General features: G+C 47.3%; 1 protein-coding gene across 6 annotated transcripts in view; it reads right to left on the bottom strand.

Moving 5' to 3' along the window:
- Positions 1 to 18290, bottom strand: part of PAPPA2 (pappalysin 2) — a 248569-nt gene extending 230279 nt beyond the window's left edge. Inside the window, exons 1-4 of one of the 6 annotated variants that reach the window (XM_060197727.1) lie at positions 17936 to 18290; positions 17026 to 17210; positions 15555 to 15807; positions 14096 to 15348 (exon numbers count right to left, since the gene is read on the bottom strand). In XM_060197727.1, coding sequence (XP_060053710.1) covers positions 14096 to 15017 — 922 coding nt within the window. In that variant the 5' untranslated portion in view covers positions 15018 to 15348; positions 15555 to 15807; positions 17026 to 17210; positions 17936 to 18290. Of the gene's footprint in view, positions 1 to 14095; positions 15349 to 15554; positions 15808 to 16004; positions 16145 to 16872; positions 16962 to 17025; positions 17211 to 17420; positions 17694 to 17935 lie in introns of those variants that run through there. The other 5 variants (XM_060197725.1, XM_060197724.1, XM_060197723.1 and 2 more) reach the window with 5 other exon arrangements.
- Positions 18291 to 22432: the final 4142 nt, after the last annotated feature.

The following is a 22432-nucleotide window of genomic DNA, read 5'->3' as shown; positions in this document are numbered from 1 at the left end:
AAACAGGGGACTTTTCCAACATGGGGCTTCTAGGGGAGTAATCACACTTCTCACCATTTCTTAAGTTCTTTCTTTGTGCTCAAGAGACTGGCTGCATGTGCCAAGAGAAATAAAGAGATTTAAGCTACTGTTTGTTAGGAAATGCCAAGTATGGTTCAGAGCTGGACATGTGCCACCTCCATTCAACCCCACCTCAAATGTACAATCTGAATTATATTATCTCCACCTAGAGACAAAAAGAAAGCCAAGGGTATAGAAGTGAGGCAAGCCCTCACCAGTCTTACATCTAGCAAGGGTCAGAATCTGGCATCAAAAATCAAACTCTATCCAACCAATAAGCCTACTGTCTTTCTTCCCATTCCACTAAAATATTTCAAACACTAAAAAATAAGTTGGTAGCTGTTTTTGGAGCAAGCAAAGCAATGCATGCTGGTGAGTGTGACATTAACAATTGGCAGATCACTTCTTGCACCTATTCTGCTTCTGCAGTGGTCAAGCTGAGCTGAGTGCCTTGGCTCAGAGAAGGAGCCTTCTTGCCAGTGGGGATGGGAGGGGGAGACTGTGACCCTGCAGTGCATGTGATTTAGGGACAAGGTAGGGGCCTTCTCCTCACTGCAGCTGCAGGTGCTTAAACCTCCATGGGAGGATCCATGTAATTTCCCAGCCATAGCATGAAAGTATCACACCCCTTCCTGAACCAGCACAGTCAGATCATAGGTGGGACTGGGGTGGCAGGTAAAACTCACAGAGAGCTTTTTGTCCATGAGGAAACACTGTGGCTAAGGGACCCCCCCCACTCCCAGCCAGCATGTGGGTGCACCGGTAAAGCCCTGTGTGTGGATGGCCAAGGCTCTCGGTGCTGAGATGTGGACCCTCTGTGCAGCATCTCACCTCCCTCATTGCCAAGAGTGGGAAAGCCTGAGTTTGAGCTCCCAGCAACACAACAGAAAGGATATAAACCTCAGTACAGAAGGCTGTCATAGTTAAAATACCTACTTAGGTCAATAAGTAAGAAAGAGGGAGGGTGTATGGAACCTCATAGTCCCAATAAAACACTTTACTTCTCTGTATGTGCTGGACTTGGGAAGACAGGGCTGCCCTCATAACTGATGCCTCTGTCCTTTTGTGACCTTACTCTAAACCCCAGATCTTCTGACAAGTCTTTCTTGCTACCTAACTTAAGCTGTGTCACTTCCCCATAGTTTCCTCCTTTCTGCCACATCATTAACTGTGAGCTCTCTCTAAGAAATTAGCTGTGGTACTTCCCTTCTCTGCTCAGCTTCCAAAATGAATGCTTTCCTAAGCAGAAGAGTTTGAAAAGCACTCATTATGTGTTTGATGATGAAGAAACACTGCATGAGTCTTGACTGAGATGAACATAAGAAGAACCCCTAGTGAAAGGTTGGGGTTGGGGTGGGGTGTGCTGGGTGGTAGTGCAGTGAGTTAAGTGCACATGGTGTGAAGTAAAAGGACTGGTATAAGGATCCCAGTTTGAGCCTCTGGCTCCACACCTGCAGGGGGGTTGCTTCATAGGCGATGAAGCAGGTGTGCAGGTGTTTATTTGTCTCTCCCCCTCTCTGTCTTCCCTTCCCCTCTGGATTTCTCTCTGTCCTATCCAACAATAATAACAAAGGCAACAAAAATGGGGGGAAGTGGCCTCTAGGAGCAGTGGATTCATAGTGCAGGCACTGAGCCCTAGTGATAACTCTGGAGGCAAAAAGAAGAAAAAAAGGAAGAGGAAGAGAAAGAAGGAGAGGGAGAGGGAGAGGGAGAGGGAGACAAAGAGGGAGACAAAGAGGGAGACAAAGAGAGAGAGGAGGAAAAAGAACCTTGGCAAAGGAATTGCCTCCAATGTATCCACCAAGATCAGGCCTGATGTTTCACAGCAGTATCAAAAGTTAGACTTTAAATTACTTGCACTCATGCTTTCTCTGTTGAGAGAAAGCTTGTCACCCCACCTCTGAATAAGAAGCGAAAAGAACAAGGGAAAAGGAATGTTCTATTTAGCTCACACTATAGATTAAATGAAAACTAAAATCATCCCCCCCCCCTCCTTTCATGTTGAAAGTATAAAATATTTTCCTCTGCTTTTCAGTAAGAGCTAAATGAATCAAAAGTGACCTGGAAGAATTGCAATGATAACAAACTGGGAATCATCAGACTTAGTTTGGGGGCCCTGTCCTACCACTGTGTGATATTTGGGAAGCACTGTGCCCTTGGGGGAGAGGTGCCTGGGCAGGCTGGATAGCCTGTATCTGGCAGGTCAAGCACCAGGGCCTCGGACCACCTCACCTCACAAAGGGTTGAAAAAAAAAAAAAGTACCTGGCATGGATTGAGCACTCCTTTTAATGGCCATGGTTCTCAGAATATGATCTGTGTGAACTGATGTCAAACAACACAACTCCATGAAACAGAAATGACCATTGTGCCAGTTTGACATAATAAGGGCCTTGGACTTGCCAGGTTCATATGGTTGGCACAAGGTTGGAGTCCAGAACATTCAGATCCTAACTCCTAACCATGACATCAAGAAAAGGAATTGGATGTCTGGAAAGATGGAAACAAGGGATTTAAGGTGATAGAGAACACAGCTGTGCAGAGGTGAGGAACTGGTACTGGGCATGTTTTGCGGAAAAGAACAGAGGTCTAGTCCTGGACTCTGGGAATGTCAGGAGAGACCAGGCTATCAGGAGAGACCAAGTTCTGTGCACAGCTACAATAGGTTCAGGTGATTTTTATCTGCTCAGTCAACCAGAAGTGGTCATCCCTTGCCAGAATTGAGAAGACTGAGCTCTAGGAACCTCTAAGAAGAGTCCAACAGTCAGACTAGAGGGTCTCACTCTGAGCTGAGAGAGTTGACGGTCATCTGATGGAGCTTAGGGCCAGGAGAGGAGATGGAAATAGACCTGGGAGAGCAGCATGGGGTACAGCTGCCATCCTGTTTCCTGGCCATCACTCTGCCTCTTAACCTAACACTCCTTTCTCCTAAGTTCCCACACCTTTGCTGTCAGTGCAAGAAGGACTGGGGTTATTTCCCTGCAACCTAGACTCTGCTCTTCTAGTTCTTCTTCTTCTTCTTTCCCTCCTTCTTCTCCTTCTTCTTTTCCTTCTTCTTCTTTTCTTCTTCTTCTTCTCCTTCTCCTCATTCTTCCTTCTCCTTCTTCCTTCTACTCCTCCTCCTCCTTCTTATTTTCCTTCTTTTAATTGGGGGGATTTATCTCCCTATTCCAACCTTTGGGCCCATGATTGTTTAACAATTTGTTTGGCTTTGTATGTTAACTCTCTTCTCAGCCACCAGGTTTCAGATACCATCAGGATGCTGGCCAGACTTCCCTGGACTGAAGACCCCACCAGTGTGTCCTGGAGTTCCACTTCCCCAGAGACCCACCCCACTAGGGAAAGAGAAAGGCAGACTGGGAGTATGGATCAACCAGTCAATGACCATGTTCAGTGGGGAAGCAATTACAGAAGCCAGACCTTCCACTTTCTGCAATCCACAATGACCCTGGGTCCATGCTCCCAGAGGGATAGATAATGGGAAAGCTATTGGGGAGGGGATGGGTTATGGAGATAGGGTGGCGGGAATTTTGTGGAGTTGTACCCCTCCTATCCTACGATTTTGTTAATGTCTCCTTTCTTAAATTAAAAAAAAATGGGGGGATTAATGACTTACAGCAATATAGCCATTGATATCTGTATAAATATTCTCATATATCTGCCAAAATACTCTCATGCCCAGCTTAGGTCCTCCTCCACCATCATGCACCTGGACTTAACCCCCCTCCCCCCAGTCCTTTACTTTGAGCAATCCAGTCCAAGTTCTGCTTTGTGTTTCCACTTTTCTTGTTTCTTAACTTCTGCCTATGAGTGAGATCAGCCCATATTCATCTTTCTCTTTCTGATTTATCTCACTTAACACTATCCCTTCAAGTTCTATCCAAGATGAGGTGAAGAAAATGAATTCGTTATCCTTAATAGTTGAACAGTATTGTGTATATATACTATACAAGCTTAGCCACTCATCTGTTGTTGGAACGTAGGTTGCTTCCAGGTTTTGGCTTTTACATATTCTGATGATATGAACATAGGTATACACATATCTTTTTGGATGGGTGTGTTTGGTTCCTTAGGAAATATTCCTAGGAGAAGAATTGCAGGGTTATAGGGTAGGTCCATTTCCAGCCTTCTGAGAGTTCTCCAGACTGCTCTTCTCGGGGGTTGGACCAATGTACATTTCCATCTGCTGGTCCTTCTAAGGGTAGGCCAGTGACACTCTGCTCTCAGTTCCAGGCCTAGTGACAGTGGCATATCCAGGGAGACAGTAGGGTCTATGTTCACTTCCATTCTCAGTGTGTATGCTGCTTCACTGACTGGCTGGTAAAATCTATAAGGCTACTCCATAGTGCAAAAATTTGATTTCAGTTTATCATGTCTTGAAACAACACACAAAATAGATCTTGGTAGCCCTGATGCTTTTTGTTTGTTCTGATTCTGCATAAAGTTGGAACTTGTTTTTAAAAAGATTTCTTGAAACTGTACTTTGTGCTCCAATCACAAGTGCTCTTTACTATGTGCTTCCACATAGACACATGTTGAAGAAATGGCATTTCTGTGTCACTGCTAATAGATGGGTGTTGTTGGCAATTGTGCATGTGCTTGCATTTTCATGTTTGCACTTCTGTTACTTCCTCTTTCATCATTTACCCATGTGTTCATGTGATCTCCTACTTTATTAGAAGGCTGTAAGACTTTGGTCTCTCCTGCCTTAAGTAAAGATCTCCCTCTCTCTCTCTCTCTCTCTCTCTCTCTCTCTCTCTCTCTGCCTGTATCTTCTTTTCATGCTCCTTTCTTCCTTCCACACTGAACTTCTATGCTGACTTCATGCCCTCCTGACTCAGCCCTTGAATGATAATGCTACCTGATTAATCACCTTGTAAGGTCTGTTCCTCCCTTCCTAATAACCAACTGCTATGCTAATCCCAAAATGAAGCCTTCATTACTGATAGCCCAACTGGTTGCCATGGGAAATGCTTCAACTTCCAAATGTTCTGAGACTTTGGGTTCCAGTGACTGTATTGTGTATTTGGGCAGAACCACTTTATCCACCACTCACTTCTGACTCAGAAAGAGAATCAAGATGTTTTTGTTTGCCCATTGGATTTTATTTCCTGGATGATCTTTTAAAATAAAGATTGAATAGGCAGGATGGTTTCAATGCAGGTAATGAACACAACACAAGAAGAGGATACTGTGTTTTGTTTTTGTTTGTTGGACACAAACTTTACCTAGAGATATTCTCTCTGGAAGGCTCTAGGGTCATGGGGTGTGTAATGCCAACAGAAAGGGGTTTGGTGAACCTTCCAGAGTAACAGATTCCCACATCTTGGTAAAGAGGTGCGGAGAATTTAGGTGTTTGTTGAGGGCATCACATCCAGAGGCTGTGGGCTCAGAATCCAAACCTGTACAGCTTCCTGCCTCCCTCTCCTATGTGTCTGGCCTCCCCAAGACCTGGAAAATTATGGGATTGAGAAAGAGCCAAGCCTGGCATGCACTCTGAATGACTCAAATGGGCAGCCCTAGGGGAACAGTAAAGAAGAGCACAAAGAAGGGAGCAGGAGTGGGGAAAGGACAAGTGGTGGCAGGTGTCCAGCGAATGCTGAGGTGATCTGGGCTGCCAATAGTGACTCCTTCTTTCCAGCCTCCCTGTCTCCTTTGAACATTTCCAACCTGACAGCCTATGCTGAAGCCAGGAGACACCTGAGTGTCCCTGGGGGACCCCACTTCCACCCAGAAGACTGGGAGAGGACACATAGCTAAAGGAGGATGGGGAGAAAATAGTCAAGGGACCATTTGGCCAGTCAACACCCAACCCCTTAGAGTCCGCCAGATCAGGAGAGGACCAAAAAAGTTCTAGTGAGTTGTGTAAAGGCTGGACACAGGTAGGATGAGAACAAAGGGCAGGGAGAAGGCAGAGTAGGTGGAACACACACATTACTATGCTCAAGGACTCAGGTTCATCCCTATCAAGATACCAATCATATTTTTTAGGAGAATACAACAAATGCCACAAATGTTTATCTGGAACCAGAAAAGACCTAGAATTGCCAAAACAATCTTGAGAAGACCAGAACTGGAGGCATCACACTTCCAGATCTCAAATTGTATTATAGTGCCATTGTAATAAAAACTGCTTGGGGGGGTCGGGTGGTGGCGCAGTGGGTTAAACGCATGTGGCGCAAAGCGCAGGGACCGGCGTAAGGATCCCGGTTCGAGCCCCCGGCTCCCCACCTGCAGGGGAGTCGCTTCACAGGCGGTGAAGCAGGTCTGCAGGTGTCTATCTTTCTCTCCCCCCTCTGTCTTCCCCTCGTCTCTCCATTTCTCTCTGTCCTATCCAACAACGAATTGCGTCAACAAGGGCAATAATAACCACAACGAAGCTACAACAAGGGCAACAAAAAGGAGGAAAAATGGCCTCCAGGAGCGGTGGATTCATGGTGCAGGCACCGAGCCCAGCAATAACCCTGGAGGAGGAAAAAAAAAAAAAAAAAACTGCTTGGTACTGGAACATGAATAGACATGGACATCTAATCTTTGACAAAGGTGCCCAGACTATTAAATGGGGAAAGCAGAGTCTCTTCAACAAATGGTGTTGGAAAAAAATGGGTTGAAACATGCAGAAGAATGAAACTGAACCACTATATTTCAACAAATATGAAAGTAAATTCCAAGTGGATCAAGGACTTAGATGTTAGACCACAAACTATCAGATACTTAGAGAAAATTATTGGCAGAACTCTTTTCCGCATAAATTTTACATCTTCAATGAAACAAATCCATAAGACAAGCATAAACCTATGGGACTACATAAAATTAAAAAGCTTCTGTACAGCTTAAGAAACTACTACCCAACCCATGAGACCCCCTCACAGAATGGGAGGAGATCTTTACATGCCATATATCGCACAAGAGTCTAATAACCAGAATATATAAAGAACTTACAAACCTTAACAACAAGAAAACAAATAACCCCATCCAAAAATGGGGGGAGGACATGGACAGAATATTCACCACAGAAGAGATCCAAAAGGCCAAGAAATACATGAAAAAATGTCAGAGAAATGCAAATGAAGACAACAATGAGATCCCACTTCACTCCTATGAAATTGTCACACATCAGAAAAGGTATCAGCAGCAAATGCTGGAGAGGTTGTGGGGTCAAAGGAATCCTCCTGTACTGCTGGTGGGAATGTAAATTGGAGAACACTCTGGAGAACTCTCAGAAGGCTAGAAATGGACCTACCCTATGATCCTGCAATTCGTCTCCTGGGAATATATCCTAAGGAACACAACACAACCATCCAAAAAGATCTGTGTACACATATGTTCTTGGCAGCATAATTTCTAATAGCCAAAACCTTGCAGCAACCCAGATGTCCAACAACAGATGAGTGGCTGAGCAAGTTGTGGTATATATATGAATACTACTCAGCTATAAAAAATTGTGACTTCACTGTTTTCAGCTGATCTTGGATGGAGCTTGAAAAATTCATGTTAAGTGAAATAAGTCAGAAACAGAAGGATGAATATGGGATGATCTCACTCTCAGGCAGAAGTTGAAAAGCAAGATCAGAAGAGAAAATGCAAGTAGAATCTGAACTGGAATTGGCATATTGCTCCAGAGTAAAAGACTCTGGGGTGGGTGGGTGGGGATAATACAGATCCAAGAAGGATGACAGAGGACCTAGTGGGGGTCGTATTGTTATATGGAAAACTGGGAAATGTTATGCATGTAAAAACTATGGTATTTACTTTTGAATGTAAAACATCAATTCCCCAATAAAGAAATTAAAAAAAAAAAAGACTCAGGTTCAAGGCCCCAGTCCCCAGTCCCCAGTCCCCACCTATAGGGGAGAAGCTGAACAGGTGGTATAGCAGTGCTGCTGGTATCTCTCTTTCTCTCTCACTCTATCTCCTCCTTCCTTCTCAATCTTTCCTTGTCTCAAGAGAAAGGAAGAGAGAGAGAGAGCAAAAAAAGGAGGAAAGAATGAAAGACAGAAAGGACAAGAACTGTAACAGTCACTGAAGCTGGAGAGTTACACATTACACCCAAAGAAAACTCCTCTGAACAACCATCCACAAGTGTTTCTCCCAGATTATCACAAAGTGCCAGACCTAACCCTAGTGAGCATGACACCAGAGCCTGAGCAGAGTGGCTATGAAGAGATGGCAATGCCCAAGACCCCACTAAGCCCAGACTCCAAAGCAGACTGAGCAAGCAGGGCAGCAGAGTGCCTTCACACAAGGGACAAGGAATGTTCCAGGGCCCAGGGGCAGAGATGGGTGCTGGGGAGGGAGCATACCATCTCTTACTTCAAGAGTCAGATGCCAGATACTGCCTCTCTCCTGGAGGTCGTACAGCCACATGATCACGTCTCTTCCACACACAGGGACTAACTTACAACATGAGGCACATGCCTTGCCCACACCAGCAAACTTATCCTCAGCGTAACAGGCAAAGCCACCCCCAGAGTCCAGGGTGCTCTCATATCCATACCTTCTCCTTGCCACAGGCAGGAATGCCCCCCTCCCATACACCAGGGTCCTAATGAGGTGCCTGAGGCATCATGACAACTCCTCAGAATCCCACAAGGCCAAGTACCCAGACCAGTAGCTCTCGTTCATATAAACAGGAAGAGGGGGGACTTATCTTCCGAAGTGTTCTCGAAAAGTCAGACAACCCCCTCACCTGTCACTGAGTCCTGCTAGTTGGAGGGGAGATGGCACATAGGATTCTAGGGCTTGCCTTTCCTCTTTTTTTTTTTCTTCTTAAGATATATTAATCTCAGGGAGTCTGATGGTAGCACAGCAGGTTAGCAGGTTAAGCGCACATGGTGCAAGGCACAAGGACCATTTAGGATCCCAGTTCAAGCCCCCGGCAGGGGAGTGGCTTCACAGTCGGTGAAGCAGGTCTGCAGGTGCCTCTCTGTCTTTCTTCCTCTCTATCTCCCCCTTCACTCTCAATTTCTCTCTATCTCTATCCAATAACAAATTTTTAAAAAATGTATTAATCTCTTAGTGGCAGAGATAGGGGAGGAGAGGGTAGGGGAATGGGAGGGGAGAAGGGAAAGGAAGGAAAGGGAAGGGAAGGGAAGAGAAGGGAAGAGAAGAGAAGAGAAGAGAAGAGAAGAGAAGAGAAGAGAAGAGAAGAGAAGAGAAGAGAAGGGAGAAGGGAGAAGGGAGAAGGGAGAAGAGAGGAGAAAAATGCACACTCTCATGCTTGAGAGTCTAAGGTTTTATCCATTTCATCACCTCCCAGGACCCCAGGATTTGCCATTTTAGCAATCTCTATACCTTGGTTTATACTTCTGCTTCTGGGAAATGATCATCTGAGAAACCCCTCACCACGAGTGCCCAGCTTCCACTCTGGAAAAAGGAGGTATCACAGCATAGTAAACTGTGATTTTAGGATTCTAAGCATCATTGAGGAGAAAATAGCCATCAGCATACACTGACGAAGGGGCTCCAAAGCTACAGACACAAGCCCCAGGAGCTCAGAGAGGCATGTGCTGAGATGAACAGGTACGCTTCCGTGGTGGAGAAGACCTTTCATCAGATCTGCCAAATATTTTGATATTTGCCATTAGAGCTGTTGTCAAATGTACTCAAAATCATATTTTTGAGGTTTTAAAGGACAGAAATTTAAAACAAACAAACATTAAAAAACAAAAAACAATGAAGAACCAGGCTGGGATTCAGGAGAAGGATTCATTGAAAAAAAAAAATCGGGTACAGAAAAAAATAAAAATGTGTCCTTTTTATCATCTGATTTAAAAGTGTCTCAATCCTCTCTCAAGACCAACTTGTAAAAAATTCTATTTTAGGGCACAGGTGGTGGCATGCCTGCTTAAGTGCACACATCAGAGTGCACAAGGACTAGGTTCAAGTTCCTGGTCTACATATGCACGGGGTGGAGCACGAGGTGATACAGTAGGGCTACCAGGTTCTGTATCTATCCAGTAATTAATTAAAAAAGAAAACACTGTTTAAAAAATCTATTGTACCTACAGGCAGAATGAAGTCCTGTGCAGTTAAAGTTCATGCCCCATCTAGTGACAAATGATAGGCTGGTGGGTGATAAGCAAGGGGGAGCAGCTGAACACACTGCTTTGAGTGCCAATGTTCCTCTGTTGTCAAAGGCAATTCATGAATGAATCCCTGGTCCCACATCACAGACCCTTGACAGCAGGCCCTAGTTAACCCTGCATGATGAGACCTCCTCTCTCCACTTGAGGGGATCAAGACTCAGCACAGTCCAATAGCCCAGCACTGAGAAGTTCAGAGGTGGAGGTGACCCCAGCTCTGTGGATGCCTAAAGGCCTACCTACATCCAACACTGCAAGAATCTCATCTTCAGTGAAGAACAGTTCCTTAGCCATCCCAGATGCCCCCTGGACTGTGTGTGGTTGGGAACTCCATAAATATTTGCTACTTGAAGAAAACTGAGCAAAGTTTCTGTTCCACCACCGACATTGACTCAATCCCTCTACCACCTGGAGTCGTAGGTGGCTGCTCAGTTGGACAACTTCTGTGAACGCTGGGAATCAATCAGGGGTGAGGAGGAACCTAGGAAAGTTCCTCTTCTAGGAGTTATGGAGGGGAAAGAAAGTGGAAAACAAGGAGAAAGAACATCATGGTTTCAAGGTGGGGCACCAGGAAGGGGAGAGAGTTTGGTTCTTGCCTGCTGCTAGGTTCCAAGGACCTATCCAGATAGGTACGTCTTTGACGTGGGGCTATAACTAGGGAAACTCACACCCCAAATTATGAGACCCTGAGTGGTGACTTCTGTGGAGGTCCACTGCTGGTGTGGTTACCCCACCCGGTCCTTGTTTGGACATCCTGGTCCAGAGTCACAGGAAATGGTCAAACCCAGAGGATCTAGACAGCTGCCCCAGGTCACCATCACCCTCCAGGGGTAGATGGGATCTCAGCACACAGAGTCTGGGAGGTGTGTGTGTCCTTGACCCAAAATAAAAGTATTCCAGCTATTCATGCTGGAGGCCAACTTCCTATTTTGGAAGAATGTAGGAGCAAAGGCTTGGGGAGGGATCCTGTTTTCTCTAGAGTTGCTAAGAATGCCAGTGTGTCCACCTCCACTCCCTTATTACCCCTCCCTTGCAATGCCACTTATCCTTCTCACTGAGGTCCTCCTGAAATACTCAGAGGAAGCTGACCTTTGGGGATGTCTCCCAATCACACTCAGGGAGGAGACAGTGAAAGCTGGCCCAGGAGCCAGGGCACAGAGAGCCCTCCAGGAAACCAGCACATTCCCCACCAGACACTAGCCTCCAACAGGAAGTGCCAGCTTCCAGCAACACGAAGCAACACTGCCACCTAGTGTCTTATGGAGGAAGTACTCCCCAGGGACCCCTGCAACTAGGTTTAGGAGCTGAGGTGGGAGAGTTTTATAAGGGAGCAGAGTCCCCAGCACCCTGAGTCAGCTCTAGCGACTGACTGTTGTTTGTCTCACAAGACAGTTGATGGAGGTTCTGTTGTTATTCTGCATGGGGGTGGGGTGTAGTAAGCCTGTGTCACGCAGTGCTGGGGTAGAACAGGAAGGGGCATTGCTCTGTGCTTCAGGACCTGGAGCCCTACTGTGTCCACCATACTCCTCAATGGAGGAGAATGTGCTTAACACAGACAAGACTAGGAAGTCCTGGCCCTCAGGGGCCTGCAATGAAGTCTTGAAGAAGGAAGATCTTGTCCCCAGCACGTATACACACACATACACGCACACCTTTCCCAGACACTTCCTCTAAATCTTTTCCAAGTATTTTTGGCTGTGCTCAAGTCTGTGTAAATACACAAGGTGCAGGAGGGTGGAGAGGAGAGGGAGCTGTGTGCTGCCCTCAACCTCCCAGGTGGGGACCAGGCAGCCCACCTGCACTGGGAGAAGAAGAAAGTTCAGAAGCTAGACTGTCTACCAAAGACAGCTTGTGCCATTTCCATGCTGGGGAGGTGAAAAGGCTTGAGATGTGCTTGCTGGAGGAGGCTGGGGTGTCATGCTCTGTGTGTGTGTGTTGGGGTGGGGGGCAGAGGCGGCTGATGCTGGTGGGCAGGAGAAGAGTAATGTACTGAGGGCAGAGGTGAAGAGCTGTCACATGATATCCCACCCTGCTGCTCCTCTCTCTGTGTATAGCACATGACAGATAGGCATGGGAGGTACAGGCGGGGGTCACGTGTCCCTCTTGGGTTTGTCCCAACCCAAAGCGAGATTCTCTTAGGACCTCCCTCGTCTATTCCTGCTGGATTCTTCTCCCATGCTTCCCAGCCAAGGAACAGATCCAGGCCCCTGTGTCATGACCACAGGGGTGGGGTTAACCAGAGTCCTGGGACTCATCTAGACCGCAATCACACAGTTGCCTGGGCAGATGGGTGCTAGGAAGTGAGATTAGTCTGCAGGGAGATGTCATCTGGGGAGAGAACTGTGAGGCTGCCAACTCAGATCAGATAATCATCTCGCTATTTCTTCCATTTGGGCCAAGAAAAAGGATTTCCTTCCTCTCTTCCGCTGTTCCCACCTGACAGCCCACTCCCAAAATAAAATAAAGTAAAACCACAAGACTTCAGGATGCTCAATGTTTGGGAATCCCAGCTTCCAAGAGAGAAATCACAGCCAAAGAGGGGGGAGACATCATGTCTGGAAGGGGTGTTCCAGCAACATCCCACTGGGAGAGGCTCCCTCCTTCCAGATATATTTCTCTGGTAGGGAATTTATTTGTAGGGATTCACCAACTGGAAGAATTTTACATTTGAGAGGCTGCTGAATCCTTCAAGGGGACTCTGGGATCCCAATGCCCCCAGCTCCCAAGCCCCCCAGCTCCCATGCCTCTTGTGATTTCTGCTTCCTCATAGTGTAATGACAAACATCAGAAGGTGTTAGGGATAATCTATCAGTAAGGTTAAAATGATTCTACTCAAGCCCAACGTTGTGTCAGGCTGTTACAGGTGGTTCACAGAGATGAGAAGATACAATGAGAGGGCTAGGCAGTGGCAGTGGCACACCTGGTTAAGTGCTCACATTACAGGGTGAAAGGACCCAGGTTCAAGCCCCTGGTCCCCACTTGCAGGGGGAAAGCTTTATGAGTGATGAAATAGGGCTGCAGGTGTCTCTCTGCCTCTTTCTCTCTCCATCTCCCCCTCCCTTCTCAATCTGTCTTGATCCAATAATAAATAAATTAATTAATTAAATAAAAAGACACAGTGAGGAAATATAATGCCTAGGTACTCAAACCATAAGTTGAACACCCCCCTCCCACACACACACCTCAAACACAGTAAGATAAGGAATACAGACATCTGGAAACCTACTCTTTGTCTTCTTGGTGGCTCTCTGTGAAAGCCAAGGCTGGAATCAAGTAGAAAATCAGCGACAGCCATGTCCCCAGATAGGCGCCTCTTCTTGGAGCCAACTGGTCATACAAAACCCATTTAGAGGTCAGCTTTACAATGGCCAGAGCTAGATGTACCCTGGGCCATGATGGTGAGTGCCCACAGGTCACTATACTTTCCCAGCTCAGACACTTGATTACCAGAATAAAGCACAGGGACCCCTGGCACCTGGGTCAGATAGCAGCTTTCTGCCAACTTTCAGGGCCAAGTTCAGAAAAGGGAACATCATCATGGCAGCCTTGCTCTGCTCCAGCCCAGCTCCTGCAGGCCACACTGCCTAGGTCCCTGCAGACCTGCCAAAGCTCCTCACCTGGGCTCTGAGATGGGCAACCTCCCACCCACTGACAAACAACAAGAGTTCCTCCCCTTCTAAGGAGGTGAGGAGCTGGGCTGAAGGTCCCCCAGGTGCCAGGACCACACTGGGAACCACAGGACATCAACAGCGAGATGAAGATTCTGTGGTCACCAAGTCATCAGCCTGGGCTGTGTCTGGGAGTCTGCCAGGCTGGGGACATAGGTCCTCTTTTCTCTCCCTGGCCAGCCCGGCCAGCTCTCCAGCCCTGACTTCTTACTTCCTTGCTTGTACGCTCTATCTGATCCAGTCAAGATGAAATCAGTCCTAGCCCAAGAGGGCTGCTGCCTTACCTGTGATGATGGCTGGGTTGTGCTGACCACCCTCCGGCTTCACCCAGACTTCCACAGTGAACGCCTCCCGGGGAACCTCGGCCAGAGCTTCAGGACGCAGCTGCAGCTGCTCCCGCCTCCCAGAGAAGTACAAGAAAGGCAGTCCTTTGTGGGGGATGAGGGGCTCGGACTCCCAGAGCATGCCCCCTTCAGCAGCAGTGTCCAGGGTGGTGGCCTCTGATGGGGCAGGGCTGGCATGGGCCCTGGGCACACGGAGGTACTGAGAACCAAGTGGAACTTGCTGGGCAAAGATCTCCAGGTCTCCCCGCACGTTTGATGCCTGCTGCTTTGCTGTCTGGCGGCGATACCTGGGATGGGTCCAGAATTTCCCTCTGGTGTCTATTTTGGGGTCCTTGGGGTGCACAGAGGTGGTGGCCAAGTCTTCTGGAGCTCCTGCATTGCTAAGAGACTCTTTGGGTCCTCCATTGTCTGGAGAAGAGGCATCATCTTTGGGGAACTGGGGCTGCCTAACACCTCCCCAGGGACCAGCTGGTTGCTCTGCCTCAGTGCTCCAGGCAGGGGCCACGAGGCTGCCAGGCTTTGCTTGGGCATCTGGTTTATGGTGTCCTGCAGCAGGGGCTCCCTCATGCCCCCGAGGGTAGGGCTGCAGGTAATGCCCAGGCCTGCTAGGATAGACCCCAAAGACATGATGCTGGGGAGAAGCTCTGAGACTGCGCACCTTGGCACCCAGCCAGCAGTGATCGCCTTCTGACAGCAGCTGAGCTGGGGGGCCCCTCTGATCCAGTGATACCCTGGGCTCGGAGCCAGCAGTGCAGAGAGCCCACCCGGCCAGAATCACCAGGCTTATTCTCAATGCCTTTACACACGTCATTCCTCCCCAGCAACTGGCACAAAACCAGATGCCAACTTCTAGGTACCACATGGGACAGATGGGAGAAGAGCAGGGTGCAGGCACAGGGGAAACTGTCCTTCTCTAGTGTCAAATTTTCAGTTGTCCCCCCAGAGGGCCTCCTCTGGTGGCAGGTGTGGGTGCACCCAGGGGTCCTATGCTCCACCCACCAGGGGCTGCTTCTCCACCTCCTGTGCTGCTCTGTTTTGAAGAATAAAGTTCTTTTCTTTTGGTGCCTTTGAATTTCCTTCCAGAGGCTCAGGTTGGCTTTTGGGAAGCCCCACCTCTTGCTGGGACTTGACGAAGGGCCCTGGCACCAGTTGAATTCTCTCTGCCACACTCTCCCTCTGGCACACAGCCTCTGCTACCTGCAATCATAAAAACACAACCTTAGCCTCAATTTTTCACCCTTTCCTTCTTCCTTCCCTAGGAGGTACCTCCTCTGTGCAGTCTTTAAAGCCCATCCAGCTCCATGCTAATTGCTAGAAGCACTAGTACACAGATGCTGAATCCTATGCTAACTAGCTAAAAATGCAAAAAGGGTCTGGGTGCAGAACTCTGTGCTGGTACTTAACTTTTTTCCGCTCTGCAGATGTGCTCCTCTGCAAGATGCCACTCCGGCTGTCAGTCTGCCCCTTCAGGTCAGAATGTCCCCTCAGCTGGCTGTTGGGGTGAGTGAGTGGTGAGGCTTTTGCTCTAATCCTCTTCCAACTTGGTGTGTGGCAAGGATCCGGAAGAGGTCCTTTGGAGTGTCAGACTGATGTTTCGGTCACCTTATGAGTCTGAGAGGACTTGGCTTAACCTTAAAGGAGTCCCAGGATCTCTGTGAAGGAGGAGAGAGAAAAAAAGAGCATGAACTTGAAGGAACCTGCTCACCCCAGTGCCTCTGCTCTTGTCTCCCTCTCTGTCTGGGCTATCTTTTTGTGTGTTTCATTTAAAGACAATGATGATGTCAAAGCTGATAAGTTCAGAGCATCACCCCACCTCCCTGTCCCCTCCTTCCTCCTGAAAACCTCCCACCTCTCTAAGGGCACAGGGAACAAGCTAGTTCTGGTCTCCCCAGCAAACATCTTGGGCTTTCTCTTCTAGCAGCCGCAGTCTACACAATCAATAGCAAACAATCAATACTGTTTGGAGCACTCTTCCTGTGTGCATTCTCCCTCTCTCTCTCTCTCTCTGTCTATCTCTCTCTCTCTCACACAAACACACACACACACACACACACACACACACACACACACACACACACACGTGTTATAAACAGACTGACCACAGCCTAATAAATCAGAGAACCACTCACTCCTCTTTCTTTTGTTTTGTCACCAACCTCCTCTGTGCTTTTCCTCATCTCAGTCATTTGGGATCTAAAGGAACAACATCCCTGACCCACTCTCAGGTGTATGTGGGCAGAGAGGTGAAACCAATCCGCTTGCTGTCAGAAGCACTCTGTAGAAATGCCTCAAACCCCTATGACAGAGCTCCCCTTCTCCTCTCTGAAGTTTCTCTTGCTGAAGTTACTCAGAGTCCCCATACTCCATACACTGAATGAAGGAGCAAATAAACACATAGGGTGCTCAAAAGTAATCTACAGAACGAACCACCAGACCCAAGCAACAACTTTCCACTTGCCTAGAAATGAATGAACAGGATGGGTGGAAGTAAACAGCATGACTTTAACCTCTGGAATAATGTGGACACAGGCGCCAGGGGTCTCAAAGAGTCCCAACCTCTAGAAACATGGGAGTGCAGCGGTGCACCAGTACACATATGTCTACAGAGCTGGGTTCTGAATTCTCCACTCAGGCAAGGAGATTTTCCCTGAGGTGAGCACAAAACAAGTAAGCAACCACATTAGGTCCTGCATCCAGTGAGAAGAAAGGACACTTACAACCAGAGCTAGCGTCGCCCAAAGTTGAAACATGCAGCCCTTGGGTTTCATCCTCTTCCAAACTTCCCTATCCCCACTAGCAGCTGACCTGACCGATGGGCTTGAAGAATTCTGGAGTCACCCTCCCCTCCACCCCCAGTACTCTCTGAGTACCCCTACAGCAGCTTCTGATGTCTCCAGAGCAGTCCTCAGAGAAGATAACAGTTTGAGCACGTGGGTGTCTGAGCAGCAGTCCCTGCATCTCAGGCTTGCCTTCTTCCTCCCCTCTCTTCCCTAGCACTCATCACTTTAGTCAGTATTTTTTTCCCTCTTTAAGCAGTTCAATAGAGACTGGGACTCTGGAAGGAGTAAAGGGGGGGGGGGTGGAGAGGAAAGAAAGGACAAAAAAGCAAATGAGAAAGACACAAGACAGAAAGAGGAAAGGGATCAGAGGAAGCTTAGTTTTAAAGCAAGGAAGAGACTCAGGTAAGAAAAAGAGAAGTAAACTCCCCCCTCACTCCTCCCACTCCCAGGACCACCCCCCCACGTCCTAGTAAAAGGTTTCATACCATTCATTTCAGGAAGGAGGGCTAACACAGCAAAGAAGAATTCCGCCTGCTTTGGTCCCCCCTTTTAATGTCTCACTGGTCCTACATCCCCTCTAGATTCTCCTGGCTCACAGCTGCTGGAAATCCATTCATAAGGTTTCAAGAAGCTACATAAAACTCAAGCTTCCAGTTTAGTTTCCCTCTCTCTCTCTCTCTCCTTCATTCCTTTGCTCACCACTCTCTCCTTCAGCTGTTGGCAGTCCAAAGTTTAAAAAAAAAATGTTGAACCATTTCTGTGTTTTCCTCCTGTTGTAACTTTTGCTGTGACATCATAACCCTGCCCACCAACACCCCACCTCTCGCTTTGCTTTCCTTTCCATCCCACCCCTCATCAGCCTCAGACCCCCCAAACACACACCACCCCCCACCATGGAGAGGAAGAGTGCCTGTGACTTCCAAGGAGTGAAAACACAAAGCTACTAAGAGGTGGCCCCTTTCCCCCTCACCCTCTCCGCTCCCCCCTCCCCCCGCCTTACCCACTGCTCAGTCACGGCTCTCTCAAGGCTTTTAACAATGATCCCATCTGTTTGACATGTGCAGAAAGGTGGGCTGGATTCAAAGAGTCTGTCAAGTGAATCAGATCAAAAACACAGCAGCAAACCCCCCTCCTCAATTCCATCACACACCCGAGAGCATGTACACACACACACACACACACACACACACACACAGGAGCGCATACACAGAGACACTATGCCCCAGAAAAAAAGTGAGAGAAGTCAGGCTTGCAAGCCCCCACCCTGGATGCCAGGCAGAAAGACACCAGGCTCGCCAGAGGAAATGCACACTGATCTCCCCATAACATTTCTGTGTTTCATTTAGATATGGCAAACCCCCTCAGCACCCCCAGCCCCTGGCCCCACTTCTGTCCACAAGCCCTGCCACTCCGCAAGTGCACAGATTTCAAAGCTGGTCGAATCTGTTTTGAAATCTCCAACGAGAGGGTTTTCCCCCTTTTTTTTCACTCCCAAGCACTATCTGTGGCGATCAGAGGCAGGGCTGCCAGCGAAAGCAGGAGGCCCCTCTAGGGTACAGGCTTTCAAACCAGTGAGGCTGCAGGGAATGGAGTTAAGGACACACAGCAGGAGCTGGCTGCATTTATTTCATTTTGTCGGGGGTGCTGGGGGGGATATCATTTCTGAAATGCCCAAGGAGAGAAGGGAGAGAATATGGATTTGTTAAACAGTTGGTGCAAGAGGAGCGGGGGACTTGTTCTGCAGGTAAATCTATAAGGGGAGAAATTGGAGCTTACAGATAAACAAGGAAAGGGAAAGGGAGGGAAGGGAGGAAAGAAATGCAGGATAGAGGGGAAAGAAGAGGGAAGGAGAGAGGGTGCAAGGGGAAAAGAAGGAAAAGAAGAGGGAGGAGTGAGAAAAGAGCAGGGGAGAGAAGAGGAGGAGGGGGAGGGGAGGGGAGAAATGGAAGAAAATGGGTGAAATGGAAGGGAGGACTAAGGAAAAGAAAAGAATCTGGGAAGAGAAAGGACTGTGAAAATCAGGGGAGAGAGCAGGAGAGAAAAGAAGAAGACAGAGAGGAGAAGGAGGTGGACAGACACATCAACTCTGGAGAACACACAGGAAAATAGATTACAAATACTTAAACATAAAGAAATCTCAGAGGCAGGTGAAGGGAGACACTGGGAAACTGGGCAGAGGTGTGGTCTTGGGCACAGAAGACAAAGGGCATCCAGTGTAGATAGACTCTGAGTGCTCGGACACATTTTAATCAGGCTGTCAGGGCTCAGCCTTGTCTTTGTAAGTAAACCCCAATTTCCTTCTCCTTCCCTGCCCCATCTCTTCCTCCACCTTCCTTCTTCTCCCTCTTTGCTCTCAGCTTCATTTCTGCCTGCAGGGCTCATTCACCCAGCCCCTTCTCCAAATATCCCCACCCTTAAGAGCTTTTTTTCTTTGCTTCTGTCCACAGAAGGTCCTGGCTCCCTTAATCTAAAGACTGGCAAACGCTAGAAGAATCTAAAGACTGAACTGTTTGGTGGTAATCTGGAACTTTGTTTCAACTCCAATTCTCCTGTTTCAACTCCAAGACCAGGGCTGCTTTGCTTGTGTTTTCTCTCACTGAGAACTGGATCAGAAGTTCACAGCTTTGCCATCATCATCATTAGGAGAAAGAGTCCAACTGCCTTGTAGTTCACCTGCTGCTGGGAGTCTTAGTGTGTCTGCGTTGGGGGGGCGTGGGTAGGAGGGAGGGCAGAGACAGAAAGAGAGAGAGCTCTTAATCTGATCTCTGATCCTGACTTTCTTATTCCAAAAAGCTCATCCCTGGAGTAAAAGCTCCACTGGGAGCCAGCCAGGGAGTGTAGTAATACAAGCCGCCCAGAGCACAAGCAAACGCAGGATCTATATATAGGAGCCGGATCTGTTTTAGCTACTTGCAGTCTAAAACAACACCCAGAAACAAACATTTCAGCAATATGTGTCCCAGGGTGGGATGTAGCTAGTGCTGGAGAGAGTGGGCTTCTTGGAAGGATTTCACTCAAAGGCTCTGCATGGTGGCCTTCTGCCATCCCCTGCTCTTTCATTCGTAGGGGTCATCAGAGATTCCTTCACGGAGACCTTCGACAGTCCTCTTTTCATGGGTGAGGAGGCCAAGATAAAGACAATTAGCAACAGGGCCTGCTGAAGCATCCAGGTCCCAGCAAGTTTTGTACTAATTTTCCCTCCTCTGTTTGGGCCACCTCAGGGTGTCAGCAGTCCTGGGGAGTAAGAGGGGTGCTGATCTCAGGCTCTTGACCTGAACCCAGGCACACATGCCTATCAAGTGTGCTTTGCAACCTAGAGTCACATGGCCTCCAAAGGAAATGCCAGTCTGAGCAGCACACCCTCTCCGTGCCCTTTGAGCCAAGAAGAGCCCCATACTCATGTGGAATTGTTTGTTGCTCTTTATATTAGATAACCCCATGTCCTCTACCACACTCTTGCTATTATAAATCAAAATTGAGGTTAATTACTGGGGGTTTTGTAGAATGCTTTTTATCCTAATCAAAGTGTTTCAGCCCCAGGTTCTCCCACAGCCTGAGAGCTGGCAGTAGAGACAGTCTATGAAGTATACCGACAGAAGTCTCTGGCTCTCTTACCTAAAGACTGAACTATCCTTCTTGAGGATGGTGTTTCCTAAACCAGTTTGGGAGGCCCTCTGGCTAAAGTAGGATTAGTGGAGATGCTGTGAGAAGCAGGGCAGGGCTGTGCTTCAACCAGGGTGTGCTGGCATGTCTTCAAAAGACAGCTTTGGGTGGGTATGGATAGACCTGCCAACACCCATGTCCAACAGAGAGGCAATTACAGAAACCAGAACTCCAGACTTCTGCACCCCATAAAGAATTTTGGTCCATATTCCAATAGGAGAAATGATAGGGGGAATATGAACAGAAGGCTCTGAACTCTGGTTCCATCAAGACCAGCAGAGAGGAGAAAAGAAAGGACATTCAGAAGTAGTAACAGGTGTAGGTGTGACTTTGAAAGGAAAATAAGATGGGGCCATGGGAAAAAATTAGCAAATATGTATAAATATAGACAGATAGCTATAGAAACAATAGTTAACCCATACCTGTGACCATAGGAGAACTACTGTAGCTTCCATTGGAAGGAATGAGAACACAGAACTCTGGTGGTGGGAACTGTATGAAATTATACCTATTACCTTATAATTTTAGAAATCAATATTAATTTACTAATAAAATTAAAGTAAAAAAACAAACCAACAACCAACAAATGAACCAATAAAAAGCCAGCCTTGGAACAACAATATCAGGTAGACTTGAGACCTCATATATATTTATGTGCCTTTTTCTTTATAGTCATGACACAAGTGCAAAGCAAACATTTACACCCATTTTCCAGATGCAGGCACTAAGAATGGAGATGGGCCTTTTAACCATAGATTCTGCAGACACTAGGAAGACAGACACACCTCAGATACATCATGCTAAGTGGAAAACACCGGATTCAATGGGGGCCACATCTGCTGATGCAAGATACTTGACACTTCAGAAATGATAAGTTATAGAGACAGAGTTGATAGATGGTGGTCAAAAGTTTGGTGGTTGTGGTGGTGGTGGAGGTGAGTTAAATACAACGCCATAATGGAATTTGTGCGCAACAGGACCATTCCCTATCTTGATTACAGTGATAGTGCATACCTGTGTTTCTCAAAAAAACCAAGGTCTACACAAATTAATGCTGTAAATCAATCTTAGTTAATCTGGGACAGGGAGACAAAGACGGAACCAGGCAAGAGAGCATGGTTTTCTGATGGTGTTCTTATCTACATTCTGCAAATAACCAAAGACCAAGGAGAAAGTGGTATGCTTGGGGAGGGGTTACTCAATTTACTGCTACCTAGACCCCTGAGGGACTGTGGAGGCTCAGTTGGACTAGAACAGAATTGATTTATAGTCTCAGTTTTATCCCCATAAATAACCCTAACAAACCCAGCAGCCTGTCACCTCAAAGCACTGGCTACAAAGGCTCCTACCTCACCACAGAGCAACTGCCTGATCTTGGTTAAGGTCATGAACTTTTGTAGACAACTATTTGGGGAATAAGTTGAACTAGTCCACCTCTGAGTTCCCTTCTAGTCATACTTGAGACTACAAATTTTCAACCCAACATTTCTTAAGATTCCTTTTTTTTTTTTGTAGTTATTACCTAAAACAACTTGTGTCTACTTCCTATAAATGTCCCAGAGAATGGAGTGTACATCAGCAATGGATTCCCTGACATTTATTTCCTTAAACAAAGTAGTATATTTAAACATAACCCTACTCTAACAACTATACAGAGAAATGGGACGGCATGTAAGGAGTTTTGGAGCACTGCTATTATAATGAAAAAATGTTCTCTACATGTTGTCATGTATTTAGCAATCCAGTATCAAGAATACCTGGCAATAAAATCCTTACTGAAATTGTTTTTTTTTCCCACCACCATGGCTATTGCTGGGGCTAGTGTCTGCATAAC

Source organism: Erinaceus europaeus, chromosome 9, assembly GCF_950295315.1.
Source record: "Erinaceus europaeus chromosome 9, mEriEur2.1, whole genome shotgun sequence".
NCBI lineage: Eukaryota > Metazoa > Chordata > Mammalia > Eulipotyphla > Erinaceidae > Erinaceus > Erinaceus europaeus.
Note: the sequence above shows the minus strand (reverse complement) of the source record. Positions and strands in the feature narration are given on the sequence as shown.